Genomic DNA, 23616 nt, shown 5'->3' on the forward strand with positions numbered 1-23616 from the left:
TAGACAGAATACTTAGACAGATGCCCTCTTCACGGTTGTGTCTGTGTACTTCACACACCTGCATAGAAAATGTGACAGCCTGGCGTCTATTTGCGCAGGAGAAACAGTTATCTGTCTTAGGCACCTTTTAACCATACAGCGTGTTTTATGGTTTGATTCATCTTATTGCCACAATGCCAAATATGTACCTTTTAGTATCCAGAATAGATGGCGTCACATGATATCCTCATTTTTAAGAAAGTCCACCAACTAAGTGGTGACCTGTGTGTCACCTCTCTCTGTACTGCACAGGGGAGTATCTCGGGAATGTTAGTTTCCTATGAGGCTGACAGGCCAGGATCTGGGCCATCTGACATTTCACTTGTAGTGGTCCAACAGGGATGCCCCCCCCCCCCCCCACCTCCACCATTAAGCCCTCAGGTGTACACCAGCACAGACACAGGAAGGGTCTTGACCTGTCATAAACTTAATATCTTGTATTTGTAAGACAAACGGTAACAACATTAACCCCTGAAGCACCAGATTGATCAAAATACTTAATATTCCCCATGATACTCATTACACCTACTAACTACCACCTTATCTCCCTTTTGCCTCCAAACTGCTAGAACGCCAGACGCAACTTTTTTTAAATTCCCATGTCCTGCTGGTCTCTGCAATCTGGGCTAATGTCCCCCTCTTTCCATCACAGTAAATAGAGCCACATATCCAACCGGTTACCAAAGCACGTTGCCTCGGTATGATATTTGACTCCTCCCTCTCCTTCTCCATTCACTTTCATGCTTTTAGTTAAAAATTGTTGCTTCTTTCTCTGTAACATTGCCAAGATCCGCCCTTTCCTCAGTCAGTCTACTGTTAAAACTCTAATGCATTATCCTCTCCCGTCTGGATTTATTGTAATTTGCTAACAGATCCCTGCCTCCCAACTTTCTCTCTTGCCAATTATCCAAAATGATGCAGCTAGAATCATTTCACTTTCTCACAGAGCAGTGTTTACTCATCTCCTCCTTAAATTCTTCTCCTGGCTTCCCATATAGTTCTGGATCACCGACAAAGTTTTCCTTCTTACTCATTTGGTCCTCCTTGCATATTAGCTCTAATGTCTCACTATGCCGCTGGTCCTCTAATGCTCCCGGCTCATATATATCTCCTTTGCACGCCTTCCACCTCAACTTCTCTCTCTCGCCATAAAACTTTTCTACTCTCACTGCCCCTTACCTGTGGAACGCACACTTAGGGGCCTATTCTATAAGCCTCGCTAAGCCACTTATCGAGCACATATCGGCTAAAATGCCTACTGCTATTCAGTAAGCCTCGATAAGTGGCCGATAAAGGCATGAAACGCCAATTTTTTCAGCCGTCAAAAAAAGATTGCCAGGTGAGCGGTGTTAAGCCACTTATCTGCAGGTTCTGAAACTCGTGCAATTCTAAAAAGGTTAACTTCCACTGCCATGTTTATTGTACGTAGCGGGGGTGGGTGAAGGTGGTATTTGGCCCTTGGTGGGTGTTTAGGCATTGCCGGGGGTGGGGGGGATTTGCGGGTGGAGTTAACCCCTTCATTACCTTAGCGGTTAATAGCGCTAAGGTAATGAAGGGGTTAACCCCTCCCGCTACCCACCCGGTAGGTATAAACACCTACCAAGGGCCAAATGCCAACTTCACCCATCCTCGCTACCCCCAATAAATATTTAAAAACAGAACAACCCTACTTCTCACCTCCTCTACCCCCAACAAGCCCCCCTCTTCTCCCCCCACTCAAACACATACAGTACAGATTACTAGAATCCAGATATGGTTAATAGTGCATTTTCCCATTATAAAATCAAACATTAGCCAGCCAGCATTAATAAAGTTAATAAAACTTTCAACTTACTCCTGCTATCATGAAGGGCATACTCGTCAGCATACAGCAGGTCCATGTCCTCCGATGCCAGCAAGAATATTAGAAAAAATACAATCTAATGGCCCCTAACCCCTTAATCACCTTAGAGGTTAATAACCGCTACAGTAATTAAGGGGTTAACCCCCGATGCCCGCTACCCACCCGGGAGGCCTAACCACCCACCCTGTATCCATTGATTGGCACAGTGGTATATCATACCCATATAATATGGGCATGTTAAGCCACTATATCACGCAATGGTCAACCTAATAAAAATAATTAAGGCCAAAAATGCACAATAATCAAAGAAATACAAAAGCACCCCAACAATAAAAGAACTAAAAAGCCTCAACTACACATAAATTACATTAATCTATCACTAAAACAGCAAAAGAATTCCAATTATGTTATTCCAAAACATAAGAATAAAAATAAACATCTATCCAACCAATCAATTAAACAAATAAAACCAAATAGCCAACAAATCAATTCATTAATTTAAAGCAGTAGCCACAAACAAATAAATAAAAACGGTAACCAATCCTAAAAGTAGTAAAAACAAGCCATCCAAATTCAAAACAATTTAATCCAAACAATAAACAGAAATATAAAAAATAATCAATAGAAAACAAGCATTTGCCAAAAAATGCATTGGCTGTCACTGTATTTATCTGTACCCTGGGTACAGATTAATACATTATCAGTCAATGGGCAATCACAAACATTAAAAAGAAATAAATACAATAAAAAAACCTGAAAAAATAAATTTACATACATTCAATATTTTACTTACCTTTAGAAGTTTTCACCTCCTGACTCCCAGCGTTTCTGGAAGATCTCGACCCTCGACGTCATCACCGGCAATCCATCTCCATCCACCTTGAAGATCAGGAACAGGTAACAAAAATCTTCTTTCTTTAATCTTCTTTCACCTTCTATCTTCATCTGTCATTATTTTCTTCTTTTATTCTATTTTCATCAGTCAATCCAAAACCCCATGGTAAATCCACAACAGATGTTGTCTCGTCGTCATCTTGAGCTAAAATGAGACAGAACAGGCCTTATATGCGGCCTATGATGTCAGATTTTAGGGTCAGATAGTACAGCTCCAATCCTATTGGACGCTGTATCATGTGCCCGACTCCTTTTTTTTTTTTTTTTTTTTTTAAGGTTATGTCCCTTAAAGTGATGTCACGTCCTTTTGAACTAAGTGACCTATCACATGGTACAGCAACCAATGGGATTGTCTTCAATCCCATTGGCTGTAATACCATGTGATATGAGACATGTGGTTTTAAGGATGTGACGTACCTCCCTTGGAGATGACGTCACATCCTTTAAAAAACAAAAAAGAGGCGGGCACATGATACAGCATCCAATCGGTTTGGAGCTGTACTATCTGACCCTAAAATGTGATGTCACAGGCCCTATATAAGGCCTACTCCATCTCATTTTAGCTCAAGAAGACGACGAGACAACATCTGTTGTGTATTTACCATGGGGTTTTGGATTGACAGATGAAGATAGAATAAAAGAAGAAAATAATGACAGATGAAGATAGAAGAAGGTGAAAGAAGATTAAAGAAAGAAGATTTTTGTTACCTGTTCCTGATCTTCAAGGAGGATGGAGATGGATTGCCGGTGATGACGTCGCGGGTCGAGATCTTCCAGAAATGCTGGGAGTCGGAGGGTGAAGACTTCTAAAGGTAAGTAAAATATTGAATGTATGTAAATGTCTTTTTTCAGGTTTTTTGATTGTATTTATTTCTTTTTATATTTGTGATTGTATTAACAGTGTTGATCAAAAAAGAGTTGATCAGAAAGATTCCCTTCTGTAAAGCACTCAAATGTCATTCGCATTGTAGAGAGTAGACAACAAATGGTCCTGCAGTAAATTACTACAAATCTGTCAGGTTGGCCAGAATCACTGCGGATATCAAAAAATAATAAAATTTTATTAATTCTACATAGATGATTAAAAACACATATACATTATTAAAAATCCCTATTGTGGCTAGTATGGATAATAGAATTTTTAAATGGGTATAATACCGTATATCACCATAACATGACTCTCAAAAGTAGCAACTGGTCTTAGTGTTTTTGACCAAGGGGTTGCAACAAAAGCAATATATATCAATGAGTCAGCAGATATAGTGTTTCAAAAATCACAATTGGTGTTGTGATCTCTGACTGGGGTGTAGAATAGATTGCCGCTATGAATCATTTGTAAGTGAAATGGTCATTGGGCAAATACATATAATCACGTTATCACTATAGTGTATGAATACAAGCATTTGTTTGTTATATTCCTTTGGTCGTCTCCGGAGGCTATTATTGGCCTAACTATCAGAGTATCACATCTATATTGCTAAGGTGTATAACTTCTATGGCATAGGTAGGTAAATATGCTCAACAATATGTAGAGATGGTATTAAAGCCACTATAGTGTAACCATGAGTATATAACATCTATATGTATGGTGTACATTCATATAACGCCCCTCTGTCGCATCAGTAAGTGCAGGTAATGTTGGAATACGGTACCGTCAACTAACGCAGATAGTAACACATGTAACCTGTCTTATCCTGATTAACTAAGAGACGCTAAGCTGACAAGTATGCCGCTTAGATCAATACAAGCCTGCTCGTGATCCCAGTTGCTGAGAGTAGCCACATGAGTGACGTCACTGCTGTGACGCTCTACGTCCTGACGCACGTTTCACGTGTCCACCACGCTTCTTCTCTACCAAGAGAAGAGGTGTAGAGTGAGAATAGAACAGGATATCCTCACGGAAGAAAACGGAGCACACGAGATTTTTAACCTATCCCATGCCATGATGTCTACCATGGAATAAAGGACTTTTATACCGGTATCTAGCCCCCTCATTGCTGCATTGCTGTGCTCCGTTTTCTTCCGTGAGGATATCCTGTTGTTTGCTTGTCTCAACGTGATGCACGCCGTGGGATTCACCGCACAAGACAACTCTCTACTGTGAGTACCCCCATTAGCTCATTACGCTTTGGGAGTCATATACTTTGTGTCTTCTCTCCAGGGGAAAGGTATATACTGTATACTGGGAGGTCAGAGATTTGTTACTGACTCTCACCAACAAAGCACAGTTTTCCCCACATCTTAGGAGATATGAATAGAGACACTGTTCACATATACATTTGCAGAGAGTGGTGTTACCTGTTTTCCTCATTTAGAGGGTATACTGTATACTAATTGGATGTCTAGAGTCTCCCTACAGCTGAGCACGGTGCACTAGGAACGCTGTTTCCTAGTATCCATAAATAGAGTGAGAATAGCATAGGGCCAAGGACAGAGCCTTGTGTGACCCCCAACAGGAAGAGGGAGCGAAGGGGAGGAGACACCAGAGAAGGAAACACTGAAAGAGCGGTTAGATAGGTAGGACATGAACATAGGCCAATGGAGTGGAGGGTGTGCATGACAAGGGGGTGATCAACAGTGTCAAAGGCAGCAAGGAGATCCAGGAGAAGTTAACCTTGGACTTAGCTGTGAGTAGGTTGTTGGCCTCTTTTTTTGTTAGTACTGTCTTAGTGGCGTATAGAGGATGGAAACCAGATTGCAAACAGTCAAGCAGGGAGATGGATGAGAGACAGTGAGTCAAGTGGTTGTATACAAGCTCCTGAAGTAGCTTGGAGAGATAAGTGGGTAGTTAGAGAGAGGTTGGGTCAAGAGAGGGTCTCTTTAGAATGGGCGTGATGCGTGTATGTTTAGCGGAAGATGTGAATGTGCCGGAGATAAGAGCGAGGTTAAAAAGGTGACGCAGGGCTTTGTGCGATGGAGAGGGAGCAGAGGAGATGTGAGGGAATAGGATCAATGGGGCCAGTTGTAGGGTTAGATGCCCTTCACCCCCAGTTCCATTTACCAACCACTGCTATTTACTGCACTTACTCCTTTACCTAATCTCTCTGTGAGTCTTCAAACATACCATTGTAAGCTCTCCGTGGCAGGGATTTCCCTTCATATTGTCTGATTTTGTGGTTGTTGCACTTATTGTATAATATTTACCTGTAATGCAGTGTCTCTTTTGTAAAGTGCTGCGTACAATGGTGGTGCTATATAAATAAAAATATACATACCTGTACATATACAAATGTACACACCACATGTGCACTGGCTCAGCTTCCAACAAACAGAATGCATGTGCCTGCTTGGCAGGAACGTCTCTGTTTGTTTGTTTTTTGTGGTGGTAACCTGTCCTCATTGGGTGAGTCACACACTTGGTTACTGAGAATGAGTGGCATTAATAGTTGGAAATTACCCACTACAAATAATAAATAATTATTAATAATAATATTATTTAAAACAATGTTTATTATTGGTAATTTAAAAATTAATTAAAATTATTATTAATAATTCATCGTATTTATTATTTATTAATAAATACATCATTTATTTTTATTATTTATTTCTTTTTATTGAAAATGTCGAATATTATAAAATAATATCTACCATAAAGGATGAACTTAACTAGCCTTTATGACTTCAATGTCCCCTCGAATCAGGACATCAAGGGGGCTATTTATCAGTGTCTCGTGGTTGCAGAGCTAGGGCAAAGAAACTGCACCAGATTTATCTAGGAAAAAAACACCCTTCTTGAAACCAATTGGATTTTCATCTTCCATAACTCCTCTGCAGTATTCCTGCACCTGTTGTGCCCCTGTTTTGCAATCTGCAGGATTTGATAAATGAACCATTGTGTAATACGGCAGGCATAATCTCATAGGGCTCCATGTTAAAGTGGATTTGAAGCAAAAGGTGACACTGTGTGCTCATTTGCATGTCATTACCCAGAATCCCTGGCTGCCGTGGAAGCTGTGTATGCTAGGAGATAATGGGAAAAAGCAGGGTGGCAGACCTGTCTGAGACATAAAGGTGCTTGCGAGTGATATTTTTAGTTGATAAATGACCACTAAGAGCAAGTAAATGCCCACCCCATGTGATTATCGCTTCAGCACAGTTCTACAGTGTTAGTTGTTGACTTTAACACTAAAATTAATATTTTTTTGTTTTTTTTTTCCAGTCAAAACCCTCTCCGCCTCCAAACAGGTAAATTCCCTTCCCATCTTCAAATCTCTCATCATTGAATTAATTCCAAATATTTTAGTGTGATGTTTTGAAATGTCATTGAATTCTTTGCCATAGTAGCATTATCATTTGGACATTGATAATACAGGACATTGATAATACAAGCAAAACCTGCAGTAATGGATTGATATACACAGCACAACGCTATCATTTCCCGCCCAGAATAATGTACACACCAATATGTAAAAAACTGGATGAAACACGCCGTCCTTACAGATAACCATCAGGGGCGGCGAGCTGCACTTCCTTTACTAGGAATTACTGTTCTGTAACTGCCATAACGTAGCAAGTACTACATAACGCACCAGAGAAGCGGGATCCGCTGCATCACCCCCAAATCTGCGCTGTCCGCCATTAAAATTAATAGCAGGTATTGTTTTCTGCCGCAATCCAGCGAATTTAAAGCACATCGGTAATATTAGCAGCAGAGCACTCCGGCACCAGCCCACTTATATATTATCTAACAACATCTCATCATTGGAAAATATTTCAGCATCCACTTGGGCCAGGCCTTTTTTTTATACTTCAAAGCTTAGCAGATATCTCTTGTAATGGGGAATACCATGATGTTGTCAATATAATGCCAGCTTGTGCAAACTGCATTGGTGAAATTAAACATGCAATCTTTTCATAATTGCTAATGCTATATGATAAATTATAACTTTCCTTATATTTTTCAGGAATTCTTTGCCTCTTCCAAGACGAAATTGTCCCCCAAAAGTGGTATGTACAAACCTGATGCAAACATATCTTTAGCGCACAGCTAAATATTACAAGTTGCTAATTTCATGAACCTGATAAGTATTGCTAAATAGAAGTTGGAAACGTCTAGTTATTTTTCAAAAACTGCTAAATGTTTCCGTAAAGAATATTCTGCAAAACGTCCAAGATAGTTGGACCGATAGTTTGAGAAATACGTTTGGATGGGGTAGAAGTTTAAAAATACTAATTTAGGGCTAGAACTGTTAAATCGGGGCAATAATGTAACGTTATCTAAAACACAAAGAGAGGTTCTGTTCCCCCGAGGTAACACAAAGCGAATTATAGGCAAAAACAACGTCCAAAATGAATTTTATTTGCATTGGGTTAACATCTTGCTAGTGTAGCATAATATTGCTTTATCTTCCTATACCGCTACGATAAATACGTCTTGGTGTTACTCTGATCCAGACCCCAAAGTCGGTCTTTTGCTGGAGTGGAGAGACGGAAGAGGAGATGGCAAGAACACCAGGAAATAATCCTCTTATTTAAATGATGCCTAAGTCTGGTCTTAGAGCCATCCAAACACAGGAAAAGCCCTGTATCAGGGTCAGTGTGGGAGTCAGGCTAGCAATGATTTAAGTCAGGGGTGCGCAAACGCGACATCAAATGACGCTGCGGGGTGACGTGATGTCACTACTCGTGGCACCATTTGACGACAGGTCCTAGGACAGGGGGAGCGCTGGGGCTGCCAGGCAGGGAGGCACAGCTCAGAAACTTTGTGCACCCCTGATTTGAAGTAACTTTAAGACGCAGCGTTAACCTTAACTGACTTTGGTGGATTAGCAATTCTATGATAACACCTCATTTTCATGTCATTATCACCAACGTCTGTGATCGTTAACACTATGCCCTTTACGAGAGAAAACATGGCTTAAAGTTGTTTTTGACCTCATTAGTCTTAAGTTAGGTTAACATCACGTTAACACCACGGTACAAGCCCTAACCGAGCTTTGTGCATCTGGTCCTAAGAGTATTATTTTTGAAGTATCAAATGTTTTTCTGTCACCCCTAAAGCATTCTCTCCATTTTTTTCCCACTACAATCACATGCATACTTCATACTGAAATCTCCAGTAGGATTATTGTAACCTTTTAATATGGATGTTCATTTTTGAGTCTTTAAATTTGCCACCGTCGTGAATTTTCCAAACACTCCCATGAGGTGGGTTCACTATATAATAGGAACAGCCATGCTGGTCAAAAACGATTAACTGGAATAGCAAGCAATAAAGGCTGTCACACTTTAGTGAATGGATCCCCTAAGAATTCGGAACAAGCAGAAACATGTTGACCTTTATCTTTCTCTATAAGGGGGGCGGGGGGAAATGCTAAAAGATTTCACAATTGAGTATATGACCATGAAGAAAATTTAAATGTGGACCATGTTTGGAAACTACCCCTTTCTAAGCACTTTTTATACAGTATATAAATGCATTTATATTTCAGGAGCCAACGCCTGATGAGTATGAGACATGCGATAATCACAGTAAGTAGAAAAGTGAATTATAGCCATACGTGCCAGTTAAAAGTTTGGTTTTATTGCTGGTTGTAACATGTCTTGTAGAGCCAGCAGTACCATTTTAAATGCCCCCTCTGTAGAGGACCCTTGTGATATAAATATAAAAACTGCCCGGTTTTTTTTTTTGCTACTGCGAGTAATAATGTGTTTGTACAATATCATAACCTGTAGTTGTGGTTAGTGTTTTTCTATGATGAATGATGGATTTTGAAAGATGTTTAGTGATCCTTTACATTATATTCATGTAACATTGAGTAGGGATCTATGGGAGTTTAAAAATGAAACCTCAACATATATTAGATATGCATCATTTTCCATTTGCTTTTGTTGGCTTTGAAAAACATGTCCAAAGACAAATACCTACAAATTCGCATTTTTCCCCCCCATTTTCTACTCTCTTCAAAGATGTAAGTTTTTGTATTCTGTTTCTTAAGTAGCTGACAACAGACTCGAACCTCAAATCAAATTTCCATCCCCATTACCGCGAAATGGGTAAGCAACATCCCTTTTTTTTAAAATACTAATCAATAATAGATACAGTCGCTAAAAACAAGGCAAATAGTAATGCATTCACTTTTTTTTTTGTCTTTCTTCAGAAAGCCCAAAACTCCTATTCCACCCAAACCGGTAAGTATACACTTATCTTCTGTAGGAGTGATGGGGTGTATTCCCAAAACATGCCTTGGTTGTGGGTTCCCTCAGGAGAGACTTGAGACACTGAGCCCATAATCATTTTTCAAAAGTAAAGGCAAATTTATCAAACCAACTGGGCCCAGGCAGTTTGTTTCATCTGGAATTATTGTACTGCATTGTTTCTGTACTGTAAGGTGACTAGTTGCAAGTGTATTGCTGTACTAAACAGTTTTGTCCTGCTACATTTTAAAGCAGCAATCCCACCAAAAATCAATGTGTTTGTTTGTTTTTTACAGCAGTTCCTGAGCTGAACTGCAGTATTTGTACCTTCACAGTGTGACACCCCTGATTCCTGACATACTTACCGATTTAATAATTGGTGTCTGCACGTGGCATTTAAATGGCCGTCCAATAGGGAGCAGCAAACAATAATATTGCCACTTCATATTGGCCTACGGGAACCCCAACATGTGGTAGCCAGTTTGATATCGCAGGAGGGAGCAGAAACACCAGTGACCGCACTGCTCAGCTCCCAAGGACCCTTCCTTCCAGTGCTGCACAAAGATCATTCTACGATATAATTGGGCGGGATTGCTGCTTTAACAGTGTAGCGAGGACACGTATTGCAGCTTTGACTGGTTACAATTTCCCTCTCTTGCTAACAAGGTTTCCATGGCAGTTTGCTACTAAGCAACATTCTGCAAATATCTCTTTTGTTTCCACCACCCATTCTGTAAGTTACGGTGCGTACAAAGTGAGCGAAACCCTCCGCCGTACCATGTACAGGTTTACAGAGGTTACTTTTGTTTATATGCCCATTGTTTACTATGTTAGATTCAACTAACCGTTTCATTTCCTGCTTGATGACCACAGGATCCCAATTCAGTTTTCTTGTATAATAAAGATGTGCATAAAACAACTAGGATATGTAATGTATTGCTCAAGTTCAGCCAGGTCGAATTTAAATTCTGCTGTGGATTTATTGCACATTGGAAAACCAAAATGATTTTTTATTTTTCAAGCAGAAACCAAGCTTACCCCCATGGGAATCAAACAGCAATAGTGGTAAGTTTTATTATACTTGCAGTACAAAATGAACCCCACTGATGATCTAACACAGGGGTGGCCAACTCCAGTCCTTAACAGCCACCAACAGGTCAGGTATTAGGGTTATCTCTGCTTCAGCACAGGTGGCTATATTGAGCCACCTGTGCTAAAGCAGGGATATCTGTAAAATGTGACCTGTTGGTGACCCTTGATGACAGGAGTTGGCCACCCCGATCTAACACATCACAGTGAATATCTGGCTATGTAATCGGTGACTTAGGAATTCCATTTCCAGAAATGGTGCGATATTGGAATACAATGTACTTTGGTCAATTTCTATTCTTATCAAATTGGGAGTCCAATAGTTTCAGCCAGCCAGCCCCCCCCCCCCCTCCCCTTCAATCTCCCCCCCCCCCTTACAATACTAAACATTACATATCATTTTACATGTATGTTCTGGTTTTCTACTTAATACAGTCATTGATATACCCAATTGCTTTTGAATGTGAATGACTGTAAAATATAACTAACTTTAAAATCTTACTTGTTGAAGAGTCAGTGTATTGGGGCCTTTAGTTAATGCTTTATTAACCCTTACACAGTAAATGGCTTAATGGAGATATATATATATATATACAGTGTTCGACAAACCTATACATTTGCTCGCCCCGGGCGAGTGGATTTAACCCCCGGGCGAGTAAATATTGGCCCAAGCAGCACACGTTTGGTACTAGGTGGCGAGTAGATTTTTTTGTGTGGCGAGTAGATTTTTTGGTGATTTGTCAACCACTGTATATATATATATATATATATATATATATATATATACGTATATATATATATATATATATATATATATAACGGCAATTCCACTTTCCTTTTTGTGTGTGTTATAGGGTTGAAGCAGGGGGTCTCCGGAGCTGAACGGTGTTAATTTCAGATACTTACCTCCGTAGGGGATGCCGGTAGCAGCTCCAACTTGGCTGTGTAGGTCTATCAAAATGTCCCATATCACGTGCACCAATAGAAAGCTGTGACATCATTCCTTGCGAATTCCTATTGATCCACGTGACCAGCACCTTTTAACCTGTGTAGCTGCTATCGGTACCCTCTACGGAGGTAAGTATCTCGGGAAGCAGGGGTTCCCCGGAACTGAAATGAGCGCAGTGCAGCTCCAGAGACCCCCTGTTTCAACCCCATTTTTAAAAAAATTTAAAACACATGTTCTGATGCATACAAATCTAAGTAAAAAAGAACATGAAAATCAGACTATTGCAAAGTTTAGTTTTCTCTGTGTTCAAACTACCCGACTACTTTTAAAAAATATCTTCAACGAAATAAACTAAATACAAACAATATTTTCTGTTACAGATAAACCCACAGCTACTGAGCGTCGCAGAATATCCAGTGTTGGAGCAGAACTTCCACTTTTGCCACCTATTGGCCAAAAGTAAGTCATTATCTTACCGACCGACATTCACTAATCATATCTTATGCAATCATGATGATGGCAAATCCTGGCTGAATGATGGGCAGGACAATGCAGAGTGATTCTCTCCCAGACATTAAAGTATACATCTATAACATGGATTGAACTATAGCTTACATCTATCAACCTGTGCACGCCTACTATGCTTAAGTATCTCCAATTCTTTTTTTTTGGGGGGGGGGGGGGAGGGGGAGGCTTATTCCCCATAATGTATTGAGACCACATGGAACATATACAGACCAGTGCCAAAAATGAGTCCAAAGTCCCTAATAGAGTCCAAAAAGATGGAAGGGAAGATAATCCAGATGGTCCAATCACTGGAAGGTCTCCAATCCGGTGGTCCGTGACATAGGGACAGAAACAAAGAGACCACATGGGACTGTACTTCTTTTAGGTCTAATTGTGCCAGAAATCTGTGGAATATTTCAGTTCCCCAGAAATGAAGTGGACTTTAATAAAATCCAAATACTGTAGACGCTTCCTTCCTATGATCACCATCACAGAAATCCAGAGAGCGAGGAAGAAGATATCTGGAGTAGGAAGGACAGCTTGCTCATGTGATACAGATGTATTGTTCAGAAATAAAAGACCTCTGGTTCATTCGTTTCCTTCTCCCCTTTTGGTCTCAGTGCCTGCATATAGTGGCATCCTCTTGCCAAAGACATTTATTGTTGACACCACAAACTCCCCCCATTCCTATCCTTTGTATAAGCAAAAGCCCTAAAACAATAGGTTACAAAGGATTGCCTTTTTCAGCAGCTCAGAACCCTTGAACAATAGATACAGTACTTAGGTCTTCGATGGCTTCTCTAGCAACTCTGTTAAGTGTTTGTGAACCATATTGACACAATACAAAAAAAGATGTTGGGGAATGGAAATCTTATCTATTAGACTGTGCATCTCTAATGGGATTGCTAAGAAAAACGAAGCTGCAATCCAAATGTGCTCTTAAAAAAACCCCATTTATTTCTATATTGCTGCATTAACCTAGAAAAAAAAACGCGCAAGTCATCAGAGATGAGTTTAGGGTACCGCTTTTCCATTATGGTAGAACAACAATTCTGTAAGAATGCTATAAAAATGGTGGAAAGTGTGACTCATTCTGCAATATTTTTTTTCAGGCTACCGGTTCCCATTCCCAAACCTAATATTATATCAAGTAAGTACGTCCCAAAAGTTAAAAGCAAACATTTTCATAAATCGGGATTTTTATTTACTGTTCCCGAAAGTGGACAGAGCCACAAAACGAAAAATATCTTCAGTGGTAAAATCTCACTATTCTTTCGATCATCAGAATGATCAATATAATGTTTTTTTTTAGGGAAACAAAACATATCTACTAGTAACAAAAGGGATAGACCGCACTCAAATTTACAATAAACCGAATGCAGGGTGCAAAAGGATCAAAGAGGACCCTAATTCCTCCCAAATAATAACCAAAATATAAAATTGTGTTCCAGCACTCACTGACTGATCGAATACTATAAAACGTGGCAAAAATGAAAACAGTTTAATAATAGAAGCACAAGATATATAAATTGGAACAATGCAAGTGAAAATCACACAAGTACAAAAATTACCCTCTAAATGCAAACAATGTGGGGAAACAACACAGGGGAAGGGGAAACGACAGGGGAAACCCACAATGGGGAAGTGGGGGGGGGGGGCAATTCCTGGGTGGAGTAGCTAGAGAGAGTGAGAGCAGGCATTTCACATTTTGAAGACTTTGACGGTTGGATACATATTCTTTTTGTTGCATCAGGACTTCATTTATGGACATTAGTGCATTTATATTATTACTATCTAGGGAAGTACCTTTGGTACTATTGGACCTGAGGGAATTAGCCTGAGGAAGGGGTCTTAACCCACAAAATGTTGCCCCCCTATATCCCTCCACCACCCCCCTTGTATTTCCCCCCCCCCCTTCCCCATTGTGTTTTTCCCTGTCTTTTCCCCTTCCCGTGTGTTGTTTCCCCACATTGTTTGCATTTAGAGGGTCATTTTTGTACTTGTGTGATTTTCACTTGCATTTTTCCAATTGATATATCTTGTGCTTCTATTATTAAACTGTTTTAATTTTTGGCATCTTCCCACGTTTTATAGTATTCTCGCAGTCAGTGAGTGCTGGAACACAATTTGTTATTTTGTTTAAAACATATCTACTATTTACTCAAAGGTTTCTTATGGGACAGCAAAACGAAATATGGGCCAATGTGTCTGCAGAAGCTCCTATAGACCACCGTGGAAATCTTAATGCAACACAAAACGTGGTGTAATGACCAATGGTATCCATGTAATACTTGTGCACTTACAGTATATGCATAACCAAATCACAGGAGTTTATAGATCTCACTACAGCAATGCATATGATGGGAAGTTGTGTTATGCTGATGTGCAAAAGCTGTTTTAAGCCACGAGTTAACAAAAAAAATCTTATTATGACTATTGGCTATGCACATATTGGCAACAAAAACAAGAATCATGACCTTCTTTTACTTGTAAAGCATTTTCTATTGATGCCAATGATCAGGGGTGGCCAATCCAGTCCTCAAAGGCCACCAATAAGCCCCTGATTGAGCCTCCTGCGCTGAAGCAGTGATATCCTGAAAACCTGGCCCTCTTGGTGGCCTTTGAGGACTGGAGTTGGCCACTCTCTGCCATAGATAATAAGATAGCAGACCTACTTGGTTAAATTGAAGTAATAGCTCACAGCAGCTGTTATATCTTGTAACGTACAAATGGTTCATGTACCTTTCCCAGTAGCATCCTGACTGACATAGAATGACTTTGTTGTCAATGTAAACCTATTCATTACAGAAGCTCCAGAAATCGCCGGTCGCACCGTGGTCCCTGCAGCCCGTAATCACACTGCACGCACGCCCAGTACAGGAGAACAGGTATGGGAAATACAATGAAAGGCGCCCTATACATCCAGTGGTGAATGATAATAATGGAGAGTGGGAAAGACTTCTAAAAACACAAAGAGTGAAGGTTGCATTGCTTATACCAGCCACCAAAACGCAGAGGTTAAAGTAATATTGTCAACTAGCTGAGAGACCCGGCGTTGCCCGGGATGTAATTTTGGGGGGGCATACGACAGGGTTGGGCTTCCCCCCCCCTTGACAGCTAGGTGGGTGAGTGAGTTGACTGAGTGTGTGGGTGGGTGGGTGACACTTGACTGAGTGGGTGGGTGGGTTGGTGACTGGGTGGGTGACTTTGGGTCGGTTTGACTTTGGGTCGGTGGGTGGGTGACTTTGGGTCGGTGACTGGGTGGGTGACTTTGGGTCGGTTTGACTTTGGGTCGGTGGGTGAGTGACTTTGGGTCGGTTTGACTTTGGGTCGGTGGGTGTGTGACTTTGGGTCGGTGGGTGTGTGACTTTGGGTCGGTGGGTGGGTGACTTTGGGTCGGTGGGTGGGTGTATGAATGTGGGTGGGTGGGTGACTTTGGGTCAGTTTGACTTTGGGTTGGTGGGTGGGTGACTTTGGGTCGGTGGGTGACTTTGGGTCGGTGGTTGGGTGGGTGAGTTGGGTCGGTGGGTGGGTGACTTTGGGTCGGTGGGTGGGTGACTTTGGGTCGGTGGGTGGGTGACTTTGGGTCGGTGGGTGGGTGACTTTGGGTCGGTGGGTGGGTGGGTGACTTTGGGTCGGTGGGTGGGTGGGTGATTTTGCGTCGGTGGGTGGGTGGGTCGGTGACTGGGTGACTTTTTCAGGGTCGGTGACTGGGTGGGTCAGTGACTGGGTTCGGTGACTGGGTGGGTCAGTGAGTGGGTAGGTGGGGTCGGTGAGTGGGTGGGTGGGGTCAGTGACTGGGTGGGTGGTTTTGGGTGAGACTGGGTAGGTGAGTGGGAGACTGAGTGGGTGGGTGAGTGGGAGACTGAATGGGTGGGTGACTGGGAGACTGAATGGGTGGGTGAGTGGGAGACTGAATGGGTGGATGAGTGGGAAACTGAATGGGTGGGTGAGTGGGAAACTGAATGGGTGGGTGAGTGGGAAACTGAATGGGTGGGTGAGTGGGAAACTGAATGGGTGGGTGAGTGGGAAACTGAATGGGTGGGTGAGTGGGAAACTGAATGGGTGGGTGAGTGGGAAACTGAATGGGTGGGTGAGTGGGAAACTGAATGGGTGGGTGAGTGGGAAACTGAATGGGTGGGTGAGTGGGAGACTGACTGGGTGGGAGACTGACTGGGTGGGAGACTGACTGGGTGGTAGACTGACTGGGTGGTAGACTGACTGGGTGGTAGACTGACTGGGTGGTAGACTGACTGGGTGGTAGACTGACTGGGTGGTAGACTGACTGGGTGGTAGACTGACTGGGTGGTAGACTGACTGGGTGGGAGACTGACTGGGTGGGAGACTGACTGGGTGGGTGAGTGGGAGACTGACTGGGTGGGTGAGTGGGAGACTGACTGGGTGGGTGAGTGGGAGACTGACTGGGTGGGTGAGTGGGAGACTGACTGGCTGGGTGAGTGGGAGACTGACTGGGTGGGTGAGTGGGTGACTGACTGGGTGGGTGAGTGGGTGACTGACTGGGTGGGTGAGTGGGTGACTGACTGGGTGAGTGGGTGACTGACTGGGTGAGTGGGTGGGTGAGTGGGTGACTGACTGACTGACTGAATGGGAGGGTGAGTGGGTGACTGACTGAGTGGGTGGGTGACTGAGTGGGTGGGTGACTGAGTGGGTGGGTGGGTGACTGGGTGAAAGTGACTGGGTGGTTGTGTGGGTGACTGGGTGGTTGTGTGGGTGACTGGGTGGGTGGGTGACTAAGTGAGTGGGTGGGTGACTGAGTGAGTGGGTGGGTGACTGAGTGTGTGGGTGACTGAGTGAGTGGGTGACTGAGTGGGTGACTGAGTGGGTGACTGGGTGGGTGTGTGGGTGACTGGATGGGTGTGTGGGTGAGAGTGCGTGGGTTGGAGACGGTGGGTGACTTACCTTGACCCCGGGGGGCAAGAGTGGCAGGAGGCCCGGGCCGCGCTTCCCCTCTCCGGGATCGGCGCACGTGAGGAGGAGAGCAGGAGACCCGGGCCGCGCTTCCCCTCTCCGGGATCGGCGCACGTGAGGAGGAGAGCAGGAGGCCCGGGCCGCGCTTCCCCTCTCCAGGATCGGCGCACGTGAGGAGGAGAGCAGGAGACCCGGGCCGCGCTTCCCCTCTCCGGGATCGGCGCACGTGAGGAGGAGAGCAGGAGGCCCGGGCCGCGCTTCCCCTCTCCGGAGCACGTGAGGAGGAGAGCAGGAGGCCCGGGCCGCGCTTCCCCTCTCCGGAGCACGTGAGGAGGAGAGCAAGAGGCCCGGGCCGCGCCGCGAGGGGGGAGGAGCCTGTAGTTTGCAGCTGAGCAGGAGGGCCGCGCTTCCTCCGCGGCGCACGGTGAGGGTGATGGTGCGGCTGGGGATGTTGCGGAGCGTGGGGATTTGGGTGAGGTGGGGAGGGGGGAGAGAGTGAGGGGCACCGGGAGAGGAGGGGGGGGGTGTGGAAGGTGAGCTGCGGTCCAACTGACTGGGGAGAGTGAGGGGGGGGGGGGCTGTGTGTGTCTGTGTGTCTGTGTGTCTGTGTGTCTGTGTGTGTCCCCGTCCGTCCCCTTTGGCCCGTCACTCCACCTCAGGCCAATGAGAGGTGTGGGGGGGCGGGCGGCCCAAGGGACCAATGAGATTTCCCCTAGGGACACCGGACATCCAGGCAGGCAAACATACAGTGCTTTCAATTATATATAGTAAGATGAAAACTCACCAAGAACACGTGTGCATTGCCATGGGGTGCTTAACTCCAGTAATCCCCCCCCCCCCCGCCCCCAACAGGTCAGGTTTTCAGGATACCTCTGCTTCAGCATAGGTGGCTCAATCAGAGGCTCGATTGAGCCAACTGTGCTGAGGCTGGGATACCCTGTGAACCTGCCCTGTTGGGGGGGGGGGGGGGAACTTGAGGACTGAATTGGGCACCCCTGGCATAGACCATTCTGTCTTTCTTTCCATTTCCACTACTGGTATTTAAATGTCCTATCATTATTTTGCATTTTACATTTAGGGGCTTTATTATTTATCTCTGGGTATCAAAACTAGTGCAAAAACAAATTAATTAAAAAAAAACAACTTGATTGCAATGTGATTCTGTTCTCTGCTCTGATTGTTCCCAATTCTACACCCAGCAACGTTTATTAAAGAACACCCATAGATGTATCATTACATTGTACTTCCTATCTCATTCTGGTATTAGCTACAGTTTGACAGTGGAGAGGAAACTTATGCTTTGCATGAGTTTTATACAATAACTGTGATTTAAGAATAGGTTATTAGTGTGCATATCATATATGTCCATGATAATATACAGTCATAATAATATTTCTTCTTATATAGCACTGACAGTGTACTCAGGGCTATACATAGAATGAGTGCAGGCCCAGTCCCTGCCCCATAGAGCTTACAATCTAAGTTTTTGGTGCCTGAGGCACAGGGAGATAAAGTGACTTGCCCAAGGTCACAAGGAGTTGATACCAGGCTCCCCTGCTTCAGTCCATGTAATTTGTTTTCATAGTCGGTGCCTAAACTCACCGAACCACTCCTAGTAAAATGAGATGCATGACGTTTTATTTCTTCTGCAACAATAACGGTGCAGTAGATTTCAAAGTATACTCTTCGGTATCCTATCATCACCATCCTCATCATTATTTATTTTTTTAAGTAAAAACACGCCACTCCTTAAAGGGGCCCGGCAATACTTTACCGTCAGTTTGAGAAAACTACAATTAAATACAAGTATTTTATTACACAAGAGGCAGACAGGAAAAGACAGAGTTATAATAACAATACAGTACATGGTTGCATTAAATGAACAGAGGTTATACATTCAATTTACAGACATTTCATGAACAGTCAGAGACATTGGCCGATGTAAGGAAATGCCACGCTTGCCTGGTGCCGCCCTCATCCTCCAGCGTTGCGCCGTCGCCTTGGCAACACTACGCCTTGTGGTGTCACGTTGCCGGCTATGCGGGCGCGATCGGTGCTTGCCTCCCCAAACTTTTGCCGCCCTAGGCCTGGGTATAATGGGAAATCCACCACTTGTCAGAGATATGATTATGGGCATATGTAACATTTATAGACAAGATTAAAATTGGGTTAGGAGAGGTAGGATAGGCCTGCACTGTTAGGAGAGGTAGGATAGGCCTGCACTGTGTTAGGAGAGGTAGGATAGGCCTGCACTGTGTTAGGAGAGGTAGGATAGGCCTGCACTGTGTTAGGAGAGGTAGGATAGGCCTGCACTGTTAGGAGAGGTAGGATAGGCCTGCACTGTGTTAGGAGAGGTAGGATAGGCCTGCACTGTGTTAGGAGAGGTAGGATAGGCCTGCACTGTTAGGAGACGTAGGATAGGCCTGCACTGTTAGGAGACGTAGGATAGGCCTGCACTGTGTTGTGTTAGAAGAGGTAGGATAGGCCTGCACTGTGTTGTGTTAGAAGAGGCCCTGCCTCAAATAGCTTATGATCTATATAAGGCAGGGTAGGTTGAATTATTGGGTACAGGGGATGAGAGGGCTGGTGAGTTTCAGATTGCAATAGAGCAGCTGTAACATCACCAAACATCAGACAATGGCGAGACCTTTTGGCTGCTGTCACTTTTGGGGCGACGCAGAGGTAGGCTGGGGAACTCCGAATTAATTCAGCTGTTAAGCCTTTTCCTGCTTTCCTTTCTGTGTCAAAGCACATTCAAATTATATGCTTGATAACGTTTTATAATATGGTTGCCATTTCCCTTCATAAATATAATAGGAATGAACTTTATTGAATTAAATGCTTCTTTTTTTTTAACTTATAGTGGAAAGGGGGGGGGAAGCGGTTTGTTTTGTGTTGGCAAGAATGCTCTGATTTTATCGTTTTTTCCTATATCTTTTTTTTTTCTTTAATAACAAATTTACCCTTTTGAGTAACACTTAAACATTATGCACATCCAAAGTACTAATCCTCTTCAAAATAGGGTGAAAATGTGGAGCACTTCCACGTGTCATGTTGAAACAGTTGACGATTTTTAACCCTGTCTTGTGAGAGGTAGACGTTTGTTCTGATATCTTGAAACTAGGTCATGCATTGTATTTTTTTTTTTTTTAAAGAAATGTTACACGCAAAGAACTGACAGATTTTGATAAAGCAAAACAATCTGATCTCTCGTTGTATTCTTGTTGCAGGAAGCTGGTGTGTTCAATAAAGACTGGTACGCTTCAACGTGTGATCGTAAAACAGCAGAAGAAGCTTTGTATGCGTCCTACAAGGTACAGTGAGGCAGGTTGTCTTTGTATGAGATCTTACCTTCTTGTACTACTTTCATATCATTGCTATAATGCTGGGCAAAAAAACTGATTTTCATTGTTTCCTAGGATGGCTCTTTCCTTGTAAGAAAAAGCTCTGGGCAAGATTCAAACCAGCCATATACACTTGTGGTATTTTACAACAGAAGAGTGTATAACATACCTGTACGATTTATTGAGACCACACGACAGTATGCTCTTGGAAGAGAGAAAAGTGGAGAGGAGGTATGTTTTTATTCCCTGTAGTACTGAAGGCGTTCAGTGACGCAGAGATATGATGAGCATAGAATGTAAAGGGGCCATCCAACAGAGTCGGACAGTTGAATTTCTTATGGGTCTCTCAATAGGGAAGTGTTGGACAATCAAGAGTTTTCTTAACCCGCCTTAGCCCACCCTATCCTTAAAGAACCAATGAAGTGAAGGGGAGGGGAGGCTCTGGCTGTACAAGCATTGGTTGAACACACAGTGACACCACACAAAACGGAACAGCCAGAGGAACTAAAACCCGTTCCAAGTCTAACTTATAGTGATCAGATTTGGGAAACAAAATGTATCAATTACCCAGATGTGATCCCTTAAACATGTCTCTGGAATTAGTTCCCTTTTGATTCTAGGAGGGGTTGCCCCTTTAAATGATTGATCCTACAAAGTGATACTTCCCATACAGGTGGCTTCTACGCTTCAGGTTCTTGGAAGAATTTAGGCAAAAAGAAGAAGAATCGCAATATTCAAAATGTTGCCTGACTAAAACTAAGGGAAAAAAACTGATATAGGATTGGTAATCCTTGTTCTAGGTTATAATGATACCCCTAAAAGTGAATGGCAGCATAACAATTTTAACATCTGGCTATAGCAGATAGGCCAAAAAATTACCACTAGGATGAACAATACAAATCCTATAGCAATTGCTGCCAATTCTTAGAGTCAGGAAGGAATGTATTTTCCCCTTATGAGACAGCATTGTATGATATGTCACTGGGGTTTTTTGTTTGCCTTCCTCTGGATCAATAAGTATAGATATAGGATAAAGTATCTGTTGTTGAAATGTAGCATAGGTTGAACTTTGATGGACATATGTCTTTTTTCAACCTCATCTACTAATATGTATAAGAAAAATTAAAAAGCTGATAATATTTTAAGTTGGGCATTTTTCTATTGCTTCTGCTTCTACACTATAAACATTCACCGAGTATATGCAATGAAATTCTATTTACCAATAGCAAACTCAAGTCTCTGCAATGAACATAATAGTTTACTGCATCAATGTGCCCATATCATTGGGACATACCTTTTACCCATCTTACCCTGTATGTTTTGCATGTTGACATACATTTATTTAGGCTACATTTTTATTGGATTCATTAGGACATACATTTTTAGTGTCACATCTCTAAAAATGTATCCGAGCTCGCAAGTTTGTGCTGATTATTAATTAATTCATAAAAAAATAATATTTTTATAGGATTAAAAAATAGCTCTCAGTTATGCAAGTAAGAAACACAGAAGTAGGACTTTTTAACCATAATTAACTCGACTTATCTCATTAAATTACCACTGATTTATTCTAATTGCATTGATTTAATGGAAACGTACTGGGAATATCAACTTTTTTTTAATAAAGCAAAGGAGCTTTGAATTTGAATGTTCATGTTTAAAGTATTGTTGATGAGAGCACTTATACATTACAACGCTTACATTTCTATAGCATTGGCTATAACTGCTTAGCCTACTTAATGAAAACATTTAGCATGCAGATCTGGAATGTGTTGTTGTTGTAATGAGTGTTTTGGGTTAATTGCTCATATCACAAATATTTCTGAAAACTGTGACGTTTACTTAACATATTGAAGCCCAGATCCAGACAGCTCAGTTAAATCAGGGCTCATAACCTAGCGGTTACCTAAAACAGAAACAGACGTAATATTTCCTGAATTAACATGGTATACTCGCAAGTAATTATATGCAAAAACAACCTTGGAACTATATCTCATTAGCATAAGTGTAACGTCACGCTTTTGTAGCATAACGTCTTCCAATAACATGGGGTTAAGAATGTGTTGGAGTATCTCAGGTCCAGACCCTGAAATAGGTCTTGAACTCAAGTTAAGAAAGAGAGAAGAGGGAAATAATGCTATGTTGGTTAAATCATCCAAACCCTGTAAAGTCCTATTTCAGAGTCTGGATGGAAGTAATGCCAGGTTTAGCAGGGACTTAAATAATGTAAAGTTAAGTTCCTGCTTTTAACGTAATGCACTTTAGGGGATATGCAATGCTATAATAATGACTTATTTGCTTATAATTTTCATGTTATAATTAACGTCTGTTATAATGAATGTTGTGCGCTATACAGAAGAAAACATGGCTTAACGGTATGTTATTGTCCTTTGACATGTTAAGTTAGTTTAATGTCATTCTAAGTGACTTAACAGCGCTTTTCGTGATGAATGTTGATGTAACTGAACTAAAGCAACAAATTAAAAAAAGATTACCACCCGTGCATTTTGTTTCCTATACAGAGGTTCAACAGTGTTGCGGAGATGATCGATAATCACCAGCGAACTTCTCTTGTGCTAATTGACAGCCAGAACAACACAAAAGATTCTACCAAGTTAAAACACGCTGTCAGAGTCCCTTAAGCTGCTCACAGAAGTTTAACACACCTGTTGCTATGGAAGCTTTTTTACGCATCTACATGCAGCAAAGAACATTTTGAAAACTGGCAAAAATAACAAGAAAAATTGAGTATATCTTTCTCGACTATGAGCAAAGACTGTTCTGGATGCTTAAAAAAACAACAACCTCTTTTCATTTCTGTATATATTTTTAGAATGTACACAAACTTTTTTTGACTGCACAATAAAGCCAACTTACAGCAAGTA

The 23616-nt window shown here is 42.3% G+C and overlaps 1 protein-coding gene across 11 annotated transcripts in view; it reads left to right on the plus strand.

Annotated features, from left to right (window-relative positions):
- BLNK (B cell linker) overlaps window positions 1-23616 on the plus strand; it is a 183045-nt gene extending 159429 nt beyond the window's left edge. For 8 of the 11 annotated variants that reach the window (XM_075612716.1, XM_075612722.1, XM_075612721.1 and 5 more), the window contains 12 exons: window positions 6936-6961; window positions 7681-7723; window positions 9208-9247; window positions 9715-9772; window positions 9877-9907; window positions 10936-10978; window positions 12332-12410; window positions 13571-13608; window positions 15267-15346; window positions 20618-20701; window positions 20807-20962; window positions 23254-23616. In XM_075612716.1, the coding sequence (XP_075468831.1) occupies window positions 6936-6961; window positions 7681-7723; window positions 9208-9247; window positions 9715-9772; window positions 9877-9907; window positions 10936-10978; window positions 12332-12410; window positions 13571-13608; window positions 15267-15346; window positions 20618-20701; window positions 20807-20962; window positions 23254-23373 (798 nt within the window). In that variant the 3' untranslated portion in view covers window positions 23374-23616. The remainder of the gene's footprint in view (window positions 1-6935; window positions 6962-7680; window positions 7724-9207; window positions 9248-9714; window positions 9773-9876; window positions 9908-10935; window positions 10979-12331; window positions 12411-13570; window positions 13609-15266; window positions 15347-20617; window positions 20702-20806; window positions 20963-23253) is intronic. The other 3 variants (XM_075612719.1, XM_075612720.1, XM_075612717.1) reach the window with 3 other exon arrangements.

Source organism: Ascaphus truei, chromosome 8 (assembly GCF_040206685.1).
Source record: "Ascaphus truei isolate aAscTru1 chromosome 8, aAscTru1.hap1, whole genome shotgun sequence".
NCBI classification, from domain to species: Eukaryota; Metazoa; Chordata; class Amphibia; order Anura; family Ascaphidae; genus Ascaphus; species Ascaphus truei.